This window comes from Bactrocera tryoni, unplaced genomic scaffold (assembly GCF_016617805.1).
Source record: "Bactrocera tryoni isolate S06 unplaced genomic scaffold, CSIRO_BtryS06_freeze2 scaffold_25, whole genome shotgun sequence".
In the NCBI taxonomy this organism is placed as follows: Eukaryota; Metazoa; Arthropoda; class Insecta; order Diptera; family Tephritidae; genus Bactrocera; species Bactrocera tryoni.
Window position 1 is genome coordinate 6,483,572 of NW_024395977.1, and position 18,583 is coordinate 6,502,154.

An 18,583-nucleotide genomic window follows, 5' to 3' on the forward strand; every position below is an offset into this window, starting at 1 on the left:
TGGACACTTGCAAGCAAGGGCAACAGAAAAGTTTTGTTCCATACAAAAAATTTATTTCGATCGTTCAGTTTATATGGCAGCTTGCTATACATGCTATAGTGATCCAATATTGGCGATCCTGATAATTGAGAACCTATTTGGGGAGAAAAGGATTTGTGCAAAATTTCATATCTATATCTGAAAAATAGAGTTCTAGACTACTTAAAATATTTGGTATATGAGGTCTTCGACGTCTCATTCTTTCGCGATTCGGTTTAAAACCTTGATTGCTAATTGCCTACTTCTTAAAGTCAAAAACTTTTGCCTAGTTATTGCTAGAAATTTCTGTGGTCCAATATGTTGTTGCTTAAGATTCATTAGGATTAAGAGTTGAACGATTTCATCCACATAAGGGAAGAGTATATGATGCTTGGCATCCTCTGAAAGATTACTACTTTGAATCTACTTCCTACTCTTATAAAGGTATTGTTGTCTACAATTGGAGCAAAGGTAATTAGTTTGGAATTTTTTGGAAATTGTTTATTAGAAATAATTAGTTTTAGTTCCAAGTCAAAATACTTTTATCTGTACCCGACGAACTATGTAATAATGCTTGTGATTTATAGAAAATTGTATTCATCATAAACCAGGTATAAATTTTAAGAAAATAAATTAATGATAAACATTAAGAGAAAACTATTTTAGAAAATGAGAGTTCGGGAAAACAAAGGAAGGAACGTGGCTGAATTTTTAAGGTTTTAGAACAGTTTATCGCGATTTCCGACAGAACTACGAATGCTATAGAAAAAATTTTATATTGTAATGTTGTATATAAATTTTGACATAACTTCAAAATTTATGCGAAAAATTCAAATAACCAACTCTTTGGGGTTTTTATTTTTATTTTGTACATTTTTTTTTCTTCTTTCACGAAATTTGTTGAAATTTCCTTCTTATGATCTATACACATTGTATTTCTTTATATTTAAAATACATATTTATTTTTTCCTTATATTGACATAATATCGAAAAAATCCTTAATTTTCAATCAAAAAATCTCAAGTAAAAAATTCTAATATTTATAAAGAGTCAGTAGACTTTATCTTAGTAAAGGTCCCTACTTTCTAATGGTATATAACATGTATACGATAAATTTTCTCAGAATTGTGAAAAAGAAATCTCTTGAATCCGATTTTTTTTAATCATTATGTATAATTTTAAATTAGTTATTAAAATTAACACTTTAGTTATTTGAAAAACATTACATTTCATATTATATTTATAAACAGGCAAAATTTCCATCCCATCCATAAAAGGAAATAAGTTTACTGTCGATAGTTGACGATATTCGATAGCTACTATAATAACTCTTTTATAGTACTTTAACAAAAGATTCAACAGTTTTTAGAGACAACTCTTTGTTATACTCCTGCAACATGTAGCTACACAGTATAATAGTTTTGTTCACCTAACGTTTGTATGTAGCACCTTCCTTCCGCCCGTGCAAGGTGCAACTTGAATAAATGAGTTATTTTGATGAAACTTGGTATGCGGGTTCCTTAGTGCAAAAAAATACTAGTTCGTAGATGTGCATTATCAGACCGCCACGCCATTAAATTTTACCTCCATGATGGTACGAGAGGGCTTTATGAGAGCCGGTGTGAAATTTAGGTGAAATCACATATCTCGGGACCCGACCGGCCGATTTCAACTAAATTCAGCTTGTCAAGTCCTTCGTACTCACGTATTTCGGTCCCTCCCTTTTTTGTCTGCAAATGCGTCTCTCTTCCCTCTTCAACTCCTTTTTTTCATTGCCAGAAAATTGACGTTCTGTTTTGTTGTCAAGAATACAATTAATAAAATCTTTATTGTTTTCACCTATTGATAACGTGCCTTCATTTCGATTAAATCAGGCACATTTATCAAACGATCTAAAATGATTTTATAGAATTCATTGAACGTATCCTAAAAAATACAGTACGTTTAGAGCATAAGATGGTAAGTTTTCAACAGGTATGTAGGTAGGTAGAAGTGCAGCCTTGTTGTATTTCGAGCTCAATTAGCACTAGCTGTGCAATTTTGATGCATTAGTCGTAAACCATTTTATTATTGCTATCACGTTTCATCTTCTCGTTCAAACCATTTTGTGGTTTCGATGAAGCTACTAATGTCCGATATGCTTTGTGGACTATGCTGGAATTCGTTGGAGAGACGACAAGGCTAAGAGAGCTGCCTGGCCATCCGTGTATATTGTCACTTTATGTATCCTCTAGTAGTTCTTCAATAGAGCTTCGCAGTCCTTCTCTGTGCCCAGTACTTCCGCTTGGAAGATATTAAATGTCCAGATCATCGGAATATACTTCCGTGCCCACCCCGCAGTCCATTTTGGACACGTCGATATAGACTGAGAAAGATACCATCCTCCCCTATTATGCCCCTTCTCCATTCACGTCTAGAGGGTATTCTCTTTTGGAAGTATCTATTAAAATCCAGCTTTGGAAAAATGAAGTCAATAAATCAACGTTTACTCCTAATTCTTTTATTTTTATTGCCGAACATGCTGCTATTTTGTGAATATAGATGTCTATGGGTAGTGGATGCAGGATCACATTAAGCGCATCAGTCGGACATGACTTGATTGCACCAGTAACACCTGCACATGCTGCTCTTTGTATTCCATTTAATTTTCTGATGTTGTATTATTTCTTTAGCGGTAGCCACCATACCAGTGCTCTATATGTAAGTTCAGGTCTAATATTATACTAGATTTAAGGCCCCAGTTCTTGCTAACGATTCTCTTGTAAGTGTAATAGGCCATATAGGCTTTTTCTATTTAGCTGTGGGTGACAGAGAGAGTGTTGTACCATTCAGTACGGGAAGTTGAAACTAGGGAATTTTGGTTTTGCTTAGCATCAGTTCTGTTTTATTAGGATAAACACCTAATCCATTGTTAGTGGCCCATAGGTTTAACCTGCATAGTGCTCTTTCCATAATCTCACAGAATGTTGAAGAAAACATGTCTGATACCAACAACACTATTTCTTTCAGCGCTATAACCCATAGAAGCGGGGAGTAGACCCCTTCTTGAGGAGTCGCTCTATTCACATTACTTGTTTGTATTGTAACGCTGTTTGATCTATAATATTCCTATTCTTAAGCATCGATTGTTTCCATCTGCACACCGTATCTTCTAAGCCGCCATGTGTCAGAGAATTAATGATCGTGCTTACTTTTTTTACAATCTTTCCTGTAACAATAAGCAAATGTTATTATATCAAAGATACGCATTGGGGTGGCAGCTTAGGCGATTAAGATATCTTGAACTGAGTTTCTGAATCTCGCTCTTCACCATATTAATTTCAAATGTAAGTTAATATTTTTGATGTACCATGGAGCGTTTGCAGTCAACCTGAGTGATTTCGACTGATATCTTTGAATAAGTTCTACATTCGATTTACTTGCAGTTCCCCAGACTTGTATGCCCAAATCGGTTTTATATAGGATCACCTCATTTTTGAGACTAAGTTTCGATTTGGGACCCAGTAACCAGTACATTTTTCTTGTCTTGATTTTTAGCTGATCTCGTTTAATTTTCATGTGTTGCATGTTAGTCTTCTTTCTAAGTGCATCCCGAGGTACTTAGTGCTAGTGCATTCTGGTGTAATTGTTTGATTGAGATTAACGCTGAGGCAATCTCCTGTTTTTATGGTGAAGATAACATGCTCTGATTTTGTTTCATTTGCACTAATGTTCCAATTTCGAAGCCAGGATTCTACTGCGTTCAGTTATTTTTCAACAGTTTCAGGCGCTTCGTTTGCAGAGTAAGCAGATGCAAAAATGGCGGTGTCGTCCGCATATTTGGCAACAGTTATATGTATTTTCGTGGTTTATTATTGGCATGTTGGCAGTTAAAATCCTGTACAGTGTTGGGCCGAGCACGCTGCCCTGCGGAACACCTGATTTGACTTCGTATACACATGTCGGAAGTGTCATCATTAATTCTGACGTAAAAATGTCTTCAATCTAGGTATGACCTAAGAAATAGGTAGGAGTGGAGCAGGTAGTTTCATTTTTATTTTAAATAACAACCCCTCATGCTAGACTCTATCGAAAGCTTGTTGAATGTCTAGGAAAACTGCCGAACCGTACTGTTTCTCTTCGACACATTTTAGTATAGTTCTGACGATTCTGTGGCACTGTGTGGGATAACGGATAAGGAATCTAAAACTGGCAATAATCGTCGAAGACATATTCTTTCGAATATTTTAGAGAATATTGTCAGCGAACTTATTGGTCTATAAGAGGTTATTTCGTTCTCGGGATTGTTTGGCTTCGGGATCATTATAATTTCGGCACATTTCCATTATGTAGGAAAGTGACTTAGCCTAAATCCACAATTAAAGACTAAAAGTAATAGTAGCAGGCATTTCCTTGGTAATTGTTTGATTGCGCATGCATCAATATTATCTGGGCCAAGCGATTTGGAAATTTTCAAATGTGACACTTCTGATTGTACTTCAGTCAGTTTTACGTAAGGACTCTCAAGAAAAGTCTGAACATTTTGGCGCTGATGGTCAGTATTGAGAGCAAAAGGCTTGAAAATATTCGCAAGGTGGTTGCCAAAAGCGTCGGTTTTTCTTTTGTCAGATCAACACCAAGAGTTGTTTTCATCTTTTATCAGTACTTGTCGCTTCGGAGGACGTTTCAGGTATTTAGTAGCTTTCCACAGATTATATTCATCGTTTTTATTTGGATCGGCATTCTTAAGAAATTCTGCAATACATTCTTCTTTCAGCTCTGCCAACATGGATTTTAATTCTTTAATTGCTTTGTTTAGCCTAGTTTTGTCAACCGGATTTCTGCTATTCTGTCAGATCCTTCGAAACCGTCTTTATTTGGCCAATCTGCGCTACTTCATCTGAATATGGCACATTGTTCGTACAGTATGGTTTAGACGAATTAAGAGGAGAAGCTAATGAAGCGGCCTGATGTATTTTTTGGGTGAAATTTTCCACAGCGTCATCTAAGTCTCGTTTTGTTGTTATTTCCATGTTTAGGTTTACGTGGGACTCCAGCCAAGTTTGGAAAAATCGTATGTTCTACCTTTTACTTAAAAGACGCTGTTTTCGGGATGTGACAACAATAGGCTTACTTCTATGTATATTATTAAGGGCTACCTCTATATCAAGAAATGCGGCTGTGCATGCAGTTTGTAATGTAGTGATTTATCAATTTTCTTTGTATATATTTACATGCCTTTGAACCATTAGTTCTTCTTTTCCAGCATTATGGGTATAATCCCGTCTGGACCTGCCGCTTTAAATAGTGAGAAAATATTTATGGCATTTTTAATTTTCCTTTCGTCTACTATCAGGCCTAATTAGTCAGCTTCGTTGGTTCAGGTTAAACCTCCGTTGTCATAGGTTTTTCTTTTGCTCCACCTTTATCACCCTGATATCAGCTGTGTCGTAATTTGAACAAAGTAATGCATTTATACTTTTATTTGTAAGAATGCATGTGTGTGGTTTACCTTCGTTACGTGTGTAAAAAAATTGCAGTTACTGCTGTTTAACCCTTTAATGGTGTCTTCATTAACCCAGGACTCCTGTATAAGGATGATGTCGATGCCCCCCTCGTTTATGAGTGTTATCAGATTCGCTATAGCACTCTTCGGGGGTTTTTTGATGTCCACGTTCCTTAGCAGCTGGCTGGCTTCATCGTCCTCCTCCTTGGAAGATTTTCATCTTGGCCTTGCGAATACCGAATCTCAAATGACCACTAGTATTGGTCTGCTTGCTTTATTTGGTTTCTCCTCCTTTATCAGCTGCCATTCATCTATACCTGGTGGTATAGATTTATTCTGCAGCTTGATGCACCTGAGGAATTTTTCGCCTGACTCCTTTAGACGGGGCAGCCAAATGCGAGCACCAGGTCTATTCGGGATATTCTTGGCGGTTATAAGCCTCAGTTGGAGGCTTACAAATACGTCGCTAATTTTAGCAACGCCGCCCGAGAGGCCCAGTCCGCGCACTTGATGATCTATCCATATCACCATTGTAGGAATTATGAGGTGCCCCTCTTGATTCGTAAGAGTAGAGGGCATTCCCATTTGGGATGCGCACATTACTATTACTTAAGCCTCTTCGCCACGTAAATCAGCGATCAGCGTTAAAGGAGAAGTTTCCACCAAATTTCGTGAAAGAATTTTCACTTAAGTTTTGAGGTTGTCTAAAAAAAATCGCAATACGAAAGTTATAGATCCTTTCATTACCTACATATTTTTCTATAGGACTCCTAGTTTTGTCCGAAATCGAGATAAGCCATTTCTAATCCTCCCCTTCATTTTCCCGAACTCATATCGCCCGTAAATTATTTCAATACTCTTGCAGCCTGTTGCTACAGAGTATAATAGTTTTGTTCACCTAACGGTTGTATGTATAACCTAAAACTAAACGAGATAGATATAAGGTAGATATATATATATATATATAGGATGACGAGAAAAGTTGAAATCCGGGTGCCTGTCTATCCGTCCGTCCGTGCAAGCTGTAACTTGAGTAAAAATTGAGATATCTTGATGAAACCGATGGATGATGGTACCGTATATGTATATGTATAGTATCTATAGTTGATTTTTGCTCGAAAATATTGGTAAATGTGTGTGATACACAATTAAAATTCAGACAGAATTTTTTCTTGACAATAGTAACTCTTTGTATCAAAAATGGGTTGAATCGGTTTAATACTTCCCTTTGCTCCCATGTAATCAATATAAAGATTTTCGAAATTCCAGGTGACTTCATACTAGGTATATCGAGCAATATTTGAGTTATATCAATGCAAAAATTACAGAACATGTTTTAGTCATAACAGTAACCATATAACCGTTACAAGGATTTTCGAATGATTTCCATATTATTAGTGATTGTATGTGAGGTACCTTAATGAACCCCAAGGAAAATTTATTTAGTATGATAATATTAAATAGATAAAATCGTGTCGAAACTTTCCCAACAAAATACACCTAATGGTTTTCGTGTTTTTAACAAATCTTATGGCGAATTTGTCGATCAGTTTATAAGTTATATAGACTCTATATTATATATTATAGAGTATATGTGTACATAAAATTGCTTAGATTTCGATCCTCTGCTTGACGTTTCACATCTTCAGGTATTTCTCTGGCTTTGATTCTTGCAAGTTGCATGAGTATGAAATTTTCGGTTGCACCCGAACTTAGCCCTTTTTTACTTATTAGAATTGTTGGTTTTTCGGCTAACACCATAACAATGGTTCGAACCTATCTGGCATCATCTTTCTGAACATATGTTTGAAGCTTCGTGGCAGCACTTACATCTGTGCTTGCTGTCAAACCAGATTTTGTTTTATCTCTCTCTTCAATAAAGGAATTCGACCGCTTAGCACGATTTTTATTACAATCCGCGTTAATATTATTCATATTCCGCGAACGCTATTAAACATCTACATATTTTGGTCCTTCGAACCGCATTTTCCGCATTTTCAATATTAATCATGTCTTCGGCTAAAATTCGCTACTCCGCGCTAAATGCTATTTGCAATCTAGCAAAGTGGATGCTCTGTCGGTAGACACTGAGATAATAACTAGGTTCCTCCAATTGTTGGAGGAGTAAGGGATTCGCTTTTGCGTAGCACAACAAAAGGTGGAACTCGCACATGTCAATGGAGGAGCATTCACACATACAAGGTGAGCAGTGGTACAGCAATGCCAAAAGCTAACCGGAAACGCCTGTGCGCAACTCAAAGGCAGCAGACATTGCAAACTATCGTTCATGACTCAACTGCTCTTGTACCACTTCCAAAACTACAGTTGCCGTCATTTAGTGTATATCCCACTCAATAGCTTCCTTTTCATGATGCTTTTTGCTCACTCATTCATACGAATGTCAATTTGTCGGACGGACAAAAATTACACTATTTACGAAACTATTTGAATAGGGAAGCATTCGATTTGGTGAGTAACTTAGCAGTATGTGATAGCAACAACGCTGAAGCTTGGGACTTTTTGACCGCGAGGTACAGGGTCATGCGTGTCATGGTGGACAGCCACATCAAAGCACTCATGGCAATTGAGAGTTCAGACAAGGATACTGCTAAGGGAATAGAGCAAGTACTAAATTCCATACTTCATCACGTTGGTGCTCTACGTGCACTCGAGCGACAAGTCGAGTTCTGGGATGACTGGAAGTTCACATAAACGTTTCAAAGTTAGCACCCGAAACCCGAAAGCAGTGGGAGTTATCGCTCGTCATGGACGATCTTTCTCCGTTCTTGAGAATTTCTTAAAAACCGCGCACGTTCACTGGAGATGGTACCATTACTCAACACAACCGCGATGACAACAACAACAACAAAGAATGTCTCCCATACGGCATTTGCAAAACCAGAAGTACATAACACTACATCAACCGCCACTAATAGGGCGCATTATTCTTATTGCACTGGTGAGCATAAAATCTACGTTTGCTCACAGTTCAGCTAGCTCGACTCTAATTTTAACATTTAACTCAACTCATCCACAAATTTTGGGAACTCGAAGAGCTACCCGCCCGCAAATTCTCCTCACCTGAAGAATCTATGTGTGAGAAACACCATCGAATGGTCGCTACATCGTGAGTTTACCTTTGAAGAAAAACGTATTGATAGGTGAATCAAGAGATGCAGCTATTCGAGCTACTTCGCACGGAAAGAAGATTTGCTGCTAAAGAACAGAGAGTATACCATGTTTATGGATGAATTCAACTCTATGTGACACATAGAACCAGCTGAGATGACAAAAGATAAACTCTACTGTATGACACATCATGCGGTGGTAAAGACCACAGGTGAAACACGAAACTACGAGACGTTTTCAACGCATCTATGAAGTCAACCTCTGGGAATTCTTTAAACAACAAGATCTATTTTCTATTTTGGTTCGCTTTCGCACTCACCGGAATCATAGCCTATATCGAAAAGATGTACCGCCAAGTTTATGTCGCTAAAGAGGTCACAGATTATCAACTCATAGTTTGGCGTTCGAATCCAGCAGATCCAGTTCGTGACTATCGCCTTTTAAAGGTCGCGTTTGGAGTTGCCTCAGCATCGCATCTTACTGTTAAGCCACTACATCGAGTCGAACTTAAGGCGTCAAACGCAAGCAAGGAAGTCATAGAAGTTGTAAGGCCAGATTATTATATGGATGACTTACTTCAAAAAAAAAACGTCTCCCACGCGCTCTCGGAAAGTGCTCACATGATTATGCTCAAAAATATGATACCATACGCATCTAAACAAATTTCGCATCTCTTAGCCGATGGAAACCAAATCCGCAGTCTTGGTAGCATAAGACTTACAAGGTATTCGATCCACTGGTTTGGTTGCGCCCTGTACAATCCGCTCTAAGGTTTGGTTACAGAAATTTTGGCGCTCAAATGTAGATTAGGATGAACCAGTTCCTTCAGAAATTGCGAAGTACTGGTTCGTACATCGTCGCCGCAACTATCAGCGCTAAAACTAAGCTGCTGATTAGGAATTGGCAAAAATTCTAAGTCTCAGTATCACATATTTACCGACGCATCAGAAGTCGCATAAGCAGCCTCACTTTACTGTCGCACACAATTTCCGGACGGTAGATTAAGGTAGCAGCGAAAACAAGAGTAACGCCTCTGAAAACGATTTCGTTACCACGACTCAAGCTTTGTGCAGCTCATTTGGGAGCAAAGCTAGCGAAGTAAGCTCAATCAAATCTGAACTACACTTTCTCAAAATTATACGCATGGACAGACTCAATGATTACCTTAGCGTGGTCGCAACTTCTCGCACATAAACTTTGGTGGCATGGTCCGGAATGGCTACATGAGAACAACAGTAACTGGCCGATTTCTGCAGAATCACACACTACAGATCTCGAGCTAAAATTATTATTTTTTATTTCAATGACATTGTAACTAGTTAACATAACATAAACTAACGAACAATTTGTTTTGCTTATTGTATAATACAAAATAATTAAAGGTGCTCTGCGTATAAATTGCAGAGAATCTGGTTAATGTATAAGGTGATACGGTTTTTTGCGCTTAAGCCTTTCTTTCCATTTACTTCGAGTGAGAAGAGTCCTGGCTTCAGTGTTCACATGGTCAGAAAGTCTTTCCATATGAGACTTTGCACATTTGTTGATTGATGCAGCAACAGAGTCAATTCCAAGATCGTTTCGAGATCGTGACTGCAAACATACCAAGGCGCATTGACGACGCATCTTAAAACTTTGTTTTGAAATCGCTGGATTTGTGCAACAATGCTAGGGCTTGGCAGCCCCAAAGTTGTATCCCATAAGTCCAAACTGGTCTGAACACCTGCTTGTGGACTAGAATTTTGTTATATGTGGATAATGCAGAGTTTGTACCCAATAGCCAATACATGTTTCTGCATTTTTTTTCTAATTTTTTTTTCTTTTTGACATATGCACACCATCTCAGTTTTGTGTCCAGGGTCATGCCTAGGTATTTCGCTGTATTATGATATGGTATTTGCACACCATTTAAGTACAGAGGCATATATGTAGTATTGCTGTATGTGAAATCAATGTGTACTGATTTAGTCTCGATTAATTTTATTCACCATTTAGCTGTCCATTCAAATATTTTGTTTAAATGTTCCTGCAATCTTGGAATTGATGCAGTTTGTGTTTTGCCGACAGACAGAACCGCAGTATCATCTCCAAATGTTGCTGTAATACAATTGTCGTCATGTGGTAGATCGCACGTAAAGAGTAGGTAAATCCATCCTAACACACTACACTGAGGAACACCAGCCTTTATTTCCTTTAAATCAGAGTACATATCCCCATGTTTAATTCGAAAAAAATTTTTTTGGTAAAACTTTATCAAAGGCTTTAGACACGTCGAGGAAAACGGCCGAGCAAACCTTTTTTTCTTCAAAGGCATTTTCAATGACTCGAGTTATTCTATGTATGTACTTGGCCAATAGTGGAGTGATTTTTTCGAAAGCCAAACAGATGCGCCGGTATCAGCTTCCTCTCTTCAATTATGTTGTTAATACGCACAGCAAGCAGTTTTTTCAAAAGTTTTGAGAGTATTGGCAGGAGAGATATGGGCCGATACGAAGTAATTTCATGCGCTGGCTTACCAGGTTTATTGAACATAATCACCTCTGCAGTTTTCCAATAAATAGATACGTATTGAAGATTTATAGTAGCATTCATTATATCAGTAATTTTAAATATAACGTTGTGAGGAAGCCGGTTTAGTATTTCACTGGTAATAAGGTCAAACCCAGGCGATTTTTTAGACTTCAGTTTTTTTATTTCTACACATACCTCATCGTTAGTTATTAGAGGAATTTCGGTATAATTCTCGTAAATATGAGGTTCCATTTCTGCTGCATTGGATGTGTCATATGGTTTGAAGACACCTTCAATATATTCCGAAAAAACATTTTATTTCTCTATATCGCTCTTGTCCCATGTCTGGCCTGTTTTTCTGATTGGATGATGCTGAGTTACGGGTCGAGAAAAAATGTGTGTACACTTCCAAAGTGAATAATCATTCCTATGGTCGTTAGATAAACTTTTGAGATAATAGCTGAGAGTTATGTTTTTAAAAGCCTTTATTTTATTGGTAAGTTTTTTACACAACTTGTTAAGACAACTTTTGTCAGATGGAGATCTTGGCGTAATCGGCGTTTTTCTGCTACCATTTCTTTAATTTCTTTTGGTATACGTTTATTTTAATTGGTTACTACTCCAGGCTGTATATTGAATTGTATTTGAAATATTCACGATTTCGTTATCTAGCTTGGAATTACAACTTATTTTTACGTGACTATCAACATTGGATAGCATTTGCTTAAAGTATTCCCATTCAGTATTTTTATTTGTTAGCGAAAGTGGAGGTTCCATTAATAACAACACTTTCGTGTAGTATTAAATATGGCTAAAATCTAACATGGCTGTAACACTGCTGACGCAAACTACTGGTGATTGGGATTTTTTAACGAAGTATTATTCATTCAGCAAACTTAAGGTTTGTTTCGTCGAAAAAAGACCTTTTTTCGTGAATTTTTTTAGAAAAAATTATTGCTGTAGGTTTATTTTACTTATTATTATATGAAAGTACAACATTTGAAGGATACTTAAAAAAAATTTTATCGAAAAATAGCGAGGAATAACGGATTTACAGCCGTTCTCTGCAGGCACCTCGAAAAAAAATTGTTGTGCGGTGACCAGCCTACAGCATCACTGGATCATCCGAAACCTAAAAATCAAAATGCTTTCTTTAGTTTAATAGTTTATCTTTCAATTGACGTCGAGTTTTTTTTTTAATTTTTCAATTTTTCAATTTTTGGTACCATTTTCAAGCCAAAATGACGATTTTAGACGAAAAAATCGACTTATTTGTTATTGTAAAATTCTTAGAAATTAAATTTTTTGGAAAAACTCGACGTCATTCGAGAGCTATGTATATTTAGAACATTTGTACAAAATTTCAAAACGATCGATGCAGTAGTTTTTTCTGTAGGCTGGTCACCGACTTTAAAAATGACATATTTGGGAAAATCGATTCAAGGTTTTGTACACTCAGCGCAGGTAGCTGGAGGTACCGTTGTTCAACCTGCTGTAACTTAGTTAATTTTTCTCCGAATGACCTAAAACTTTCACACAATATTCTTGAGACGTTGATGGTTCAGAAAAATAAAAATAAAAATAAAAAAATGGAAAAAAAAGTTGTCAAACCTTAATCGATGGCGAGACGAGTATCTTATCAGTCTTCAACGTCGCTCAAAATGGATACGTTTAACACCGAATTTGCGGAAAGATGACATCATTATTATACATGAAGGCAACGCGCCCCCAACTAAATGAAAGCTTGGCCGTGTTATTGGCACTTCCCCAGGGACAGATAGTCAAGTTCGGGTTGTAAATTTTAAGACATCCGAAGGATATCTGTTAAAGCCCGTGATCAAACTATCGTTACTGTTGAAAGTACTTGCAACACAAACTACTTGTTGTAATTATTATATTCTAATCATTGTATTCTTCTTGTGATTTGTCTTATAAAGAAAATTTATTTTTAATTTCTGAATAAACGATTCTTACGAACAAAACGTTTCTACATTTAAATTATAAACTTTAACAGTTACTACCAACAAAGGGGACATATTTTATATATGATATTCTTAGATTTTAATTAAAATTGTACCTTTTTGAACTCTTGTTCAAGACGGCCGGTATCTTCACGCCTATCTGGCATCATCTTTCTGAACATATGTTTGAAACTTCATGGGCAACACTTACATATGTGCTTGCTGTCAAACCAGCTTCCGTTCTCTCTGCAATAAAGGAATTCGACCGCATAGCACGCTTTTTATTTTAATCCGCGTTAATATTATTCATATTCCGCGAACGCTATTAAACATCTACAACAATCTTGATTTTTTTTATCGCCGTAAAAATAAAATTATCAATGTTTACCTTTTGTTGTACTTGATAGTGATTTCTATTAAGAATTTCCGGTGCTCTGAGCCGCAGCTTAAGTAAGTAAATCTGACGTGATTCACAAAGCCTAGTGGGGGGAATAATTTGGAAACATCTGAAATAATGATAATCTTGTCATTCATTAAAATTACAAGAGAGATTACGAGATCTTAAATTGAAAGCGTACAAAATACAGCGTATGAAAGAACTGAAAACGCTCGACTTTTCCAAGCGACATCGCTTCTCTCTAAGAGCTCTTAAAAATTTTCGAGCCAAATTTAAGCTCGCGATCTCTGCGACTCATGCTCACCTATGCTAGTATTCTGTGAGCAATATATAAAAGTTATGAAATAACTCTTATATTGTAAGGGAAAAATCAAAGTTAAAATATAACGATTATTTTGGGAAGAGGAAATATAAATTGAAAATTAATTTTTAAACTTTATTTTTTACTCATTTCCTCATAACTATTACGGACCCTGATATTTTAACTCCTAAAAGCAAAATAACTGATTTTGGCATTTTATATTAAAACAAACACTTTTGACAAATTCTTGTTTTTGGGTTATCAACACAACCTTATACAATTTTATTCAAATCAAATCTTCTTCTTTACTGGCGTATTACGCGATTATAGCCGAGTTAACAACAGCGCGCCAGTCGTTTCTTCTTTTCGCTACTTGGCGCCAATTGGATATTCCACTTGTTCCTTCCAACGGAGTGGAGGTCTTCCTCTTCCTCTGATTTCCCCGGCGGGTACTGCGTCGAATACTTTCAGAGCTGGAGTGTTTTCGTCCATTCGGCCAACATGACTTAGCCAGCGTAGCCGCTGTCTTTTAATTCGCTGAACTATGCCAATGTCGTCATATATCTCGTACAGCTCATCGTTCCATCTAATGCGATATTCGCCGTGGCGAACGCGCAAAGGACTATAAATCTTTCGCAGAACTTTTCTCTCGAAAACACGCAACATCGACTCATCAGTTGTTGTCATCGTCTAGGCCTCTGCACCGTATTGCAGGACGGGAATTATGAGTGACTTCTAGAGTTTGGTTTTTGTTCGTCGAGGGAGGACTTTGCTTCTCAATTGCCTACTCAGTTCGAAGATACAATCATCAAAATATTATTATTTTTGTTTTTTGAAATTAAAATTCTCACGCAGTTTTTCTGGACTACCTTCGACTTCTTCAACTGATAAAAATATTACAAAAGTGAAGGCTATGGTACTTGAAAATCGTCGGGCAAGTGTTAGAGAGATGACAAAGAGCTCGACATCTCCCGCGAGTCCGTTCGAAAGATTTTGGTAGATATTTCGGGTATGAAACACGTTCTTGCTCTACTCGTTCTTATAAAGCTGAATTTTTTTTAAAGAGTACCGTAAACAGATCTCATTTTACATTCTTGATCGTACGAATTCCGATCCCACATTTATGGAGAGCTTTATAGCTGCCAATGAGATATGGATTTATGAAATTGACATGCAAACAAGTCAACAATCACCAGAATGGAGAGAAAAAAACTAACCGAAACCAAAAAAGTTAAAGCCGTTCCAAAATTTGTAATTTCGAAATTATTGTATTTTTCGATTTTCGTGGGTTCGCGTTTGACGTATATATCATGTATTTGTTTCGGAGGGACAGACGATCAATAAGGAGTTCTATTTTGCCGTATTGAGACGTTTGCGTGAGAACAGCCTTCAAAAACGGTCGGAATTGTGGAAGACCAATTCATCGATTTCACATGATGATAATGCACCATCGCATCGAGCCACGATTGTGACCATATTTAAAGCCAAAAACGCAATGAACACCATCGATCAACCATCTTATTCACCAGATTTGGTGAATTACTTTGATAAATAATGATGAATAACACTGGTCAACAAATTTGCAATTTTTTTTTTGTCACATGAAAATTTATATAAAATTTTTAATATACTAGGTCCACCAAATAATAATATATGACCTGGTCTACGAAAAGGGAGCTAACGTGCGAAAACTAGTTTTCTGGGAAAAGCTGTTAAAAATAATCGTCAGTTTCTCGTTATCTCATTAATTGTTCTCCCTTTTTTTGACACCTAAGCCCACTTTCCGTAGACCAGGTCACATATATAAATGAAAAAAAATGTACACATCATGTTTTCTTGTGACATCAAAACATATATTTTCGTAAAAAGTACGAAATTCAGCTACACTTACAGAATTATTTCCTAATATCTAATAGATACTTATGATTTTCTTGAATATTTAGCTTGCGGTAGGTCCCTTTTCAGTCTCCAACAATAGTCTGCTAGCATTCCTGGACTCCATTTCACTTGATAACGCTTCTCCATTAAGGAAATGTCTTGATGGAACCTCTCAAATTGTTCGTCACTCACAGCATCCAAATTTGCTGGAAAGAAATCCAGATGAGAGCCCATCATATGTATTTTCAAGGACATATTACACCCCAAAGCTTTAAATGATATCATAAGTTCATTTATTAAATCTTTGTAATTTACCGCTTTATGGTTACTTAGAAAATTTTTAACAACATTCACAAAACATTTCCAGGCGAGTTTTTCCTGATCATTCAGTTTTTCTTCAAAGCTCCTATCCTTCATAAATTGCCGTATTTGTGGACCTACAAATATTCCCTCTTTGATTTTCGCCTCGCTGAGTTTAGGGAATTTCTCTTTTAGATATAAAAATTCATCCAATCTTTCGGACTAGAATTCTCACTTTTTGATCTATTTGGAGGCATCGGCACAGGCAGTTCGGCACTATGTAGGATGGGTCTCTTAGCCTAAGACAAGTTTGGATACTGGATAGTATGTTTGGATTTGGTAGTAATACCATTTGTTTGAGTCAAACAAAAATAACAATCATTTACATGATCCTTTGGTTCCGTCCAAATCATTGGTATAGCAAATGTCAAATGTCTAGGTTCTTGCTTAGCCCAACCTAAAAGGAGCCTCACCCACGTTACACAACATTTATGTGGAACCTAGGATTTGTCTTGATTCCTCACAGGAAAACGAAAATAGTCTAAATAGCACTGTTCAATTAGTGATGTGAAATTTCGACGCTGAGATGTAAAAGTTAATTTTCCATACACATAACAAAAATTGTCCGGGTTGTTCAAACACTATGTAATTATGTAAACAAAGAAACGTATATGAGGTCAGAAATGAATATGTAGCTGTTACTAGAAAACTGGATGTGATAAAAACAAAACTGTTATATATTTTTAATGAGGGTACACCAACATAAATAAAAATCATAACAAAGTTGATGTGACAAAAACAGTGTTTACCAGTGTAACCTTGTCACAATGAATAGCGCAAAACTTTGGTTCATGTTTCGAACAGTTTTTTTTGAGAGTGAATCTCATTTAATAAATTCATGTTTCCAGCATTATAAAAAAATTATATTTATTTTAACACTTTTTTTAGTGGAACATGTAAACACACACATAACCAACCACAGAACTAAAATTTGTTATGAAAATACATAATATAATACATAACAAAGCAAAATAAAATTATTTGTAACACAAAACACTTGATATTTTGTAGAACCCTCCTCCAAATAACTTTGAATATTCGTTTGGGCATGGATTCAAACAAACATTGAAGATAATTTTTATTAATTTCTCATTCCTCATAGCTTCAAGAATTTTTTCAATTTCTTTTAGACTTTTTGTACGCTTTTCATTTATCCGTTTGCTCATAAAATGCCAGCAGGTTTCAATTGGATTCCGATCTAAACTGTTTCCTGGCCACGTGCGAGACTCAATTCCAAAAAAATTTTTTGTTTTGTAACCTATGAGTGTATGTTAGGAATTACTAAAAAGTCTAATACAATATTTTTATGTTTTAGTTACCATTTTGGCTCTATGGCAGGGGGTTGAATGATCCATAATCCATAGAGTGGCTTTTTGGCTGGACGTCGCGCTCATGATCCAAGATTATTCAGAACATTTTGCATAGATCGTGTACTTATTTTTACACAAAAATTGTTCCAGCATGTTGAATGCGATCAATAAAGTACAATCGTTAAATTTGTCGTACGTGACGAGGTATTACTTTTTCGCACTCTCGCCTTTTTTCGTGCTAATGAATTAAAACTCGTATAATTATACTCTTGCAACCTGTAGCTACAGAGCATTATAGTTTTGTTCACAGGGTTATATATGTATGTATGTATATATAAATCATCAGGACGACTAGCAAAGTTGAAATTCGGGGGACTGTCAGTTCGTACAAGCTATAACTTAAAAAAATATACGAGTTCGTAGAAGGGCGTAGTCGGAACACTGCCCCACCCACAAAACGCTATCAGCCGAAAACCTATAAAGTGCCATAACTTAGCACTAAATTAAGATACCTTTAAAACTGTAATTAGGCACAGGTGACTGCAGTACCAATGGGCACCTGCGGGAAAAAAATGTTTGAAAGAGTTGCCTTGGCCCCGCCCTCTAATAAGTTTAGTCTACACATAGGCTAAGGAGTGGTCAGAAACGATTCTTTTATATATGGCTCAAGCAGCTCACGACTTCCGGTCTTTGACCAAGTAGCCTCTGGGTAGCCGAAGAACATCCATCTGAAGGCGACCTAAAGTGAGAAGGCGAAACAACCCACAGGGTTGTGTGCTGGGTTTGGAACCCGCCACGTAAAAAACACTACCAATGAATAATAACAACCAGCCTCAGATGAGAGACTCCCATTTTGATGACAACCAAGGCAACCGAAATAAGGATTACGATTTGAAAGTATGCACCTGGAATGCCCGGTCTCTTTATTGGGAAGATGCCGCTGCTCAGCTGGTTGATGTCCTAGTGAAATCGCAAGAAATGCGATGGACGGGACAAGGACAGAGGGGAGTTGGTCTTTGTGGTATTTATCACAGTGCCAAAAATACTTTAGAAATCGCAAATAAAATACTAGTGAAAATAATTCGAGCTGCAGAACTTAATCAAGCAGGTACAATCTTCTATAAGAGTGCTGGCGTACGCCGATGATATTGATATCGTTGGCTTCAACACCCGCACCGTTAGATCTGCTTTCTCCAGAATTGATAAGGAAGCAAAGCAAATATGTAGGTCTGGTAG

General features: G+C 36.8%; 1 protein-coding gene across 1 annotated transcript in view; it reads right to left on the reverse strand.

Annotated features, from left to right (window-relative positions):
• Nucleotides 1-1,857: 1,857 nt before the first annotated feature.
• The window catches only part of LOC120780417, a 147,657-nt gene continuing 130,931 nt past the window's right edge, over nt 1,858-18,583 (reverse strand). Inside the window, exon 4 of the mRNA XM_040112695.1 lies at nt 1,858-1,944. Within this exon, the coding sequence (XP_039968629.1) occupies nt 1,858-1,944 (87 nt within the window). The remainder of the gene's footprint in view (nt 1,945-18,583) is intronic.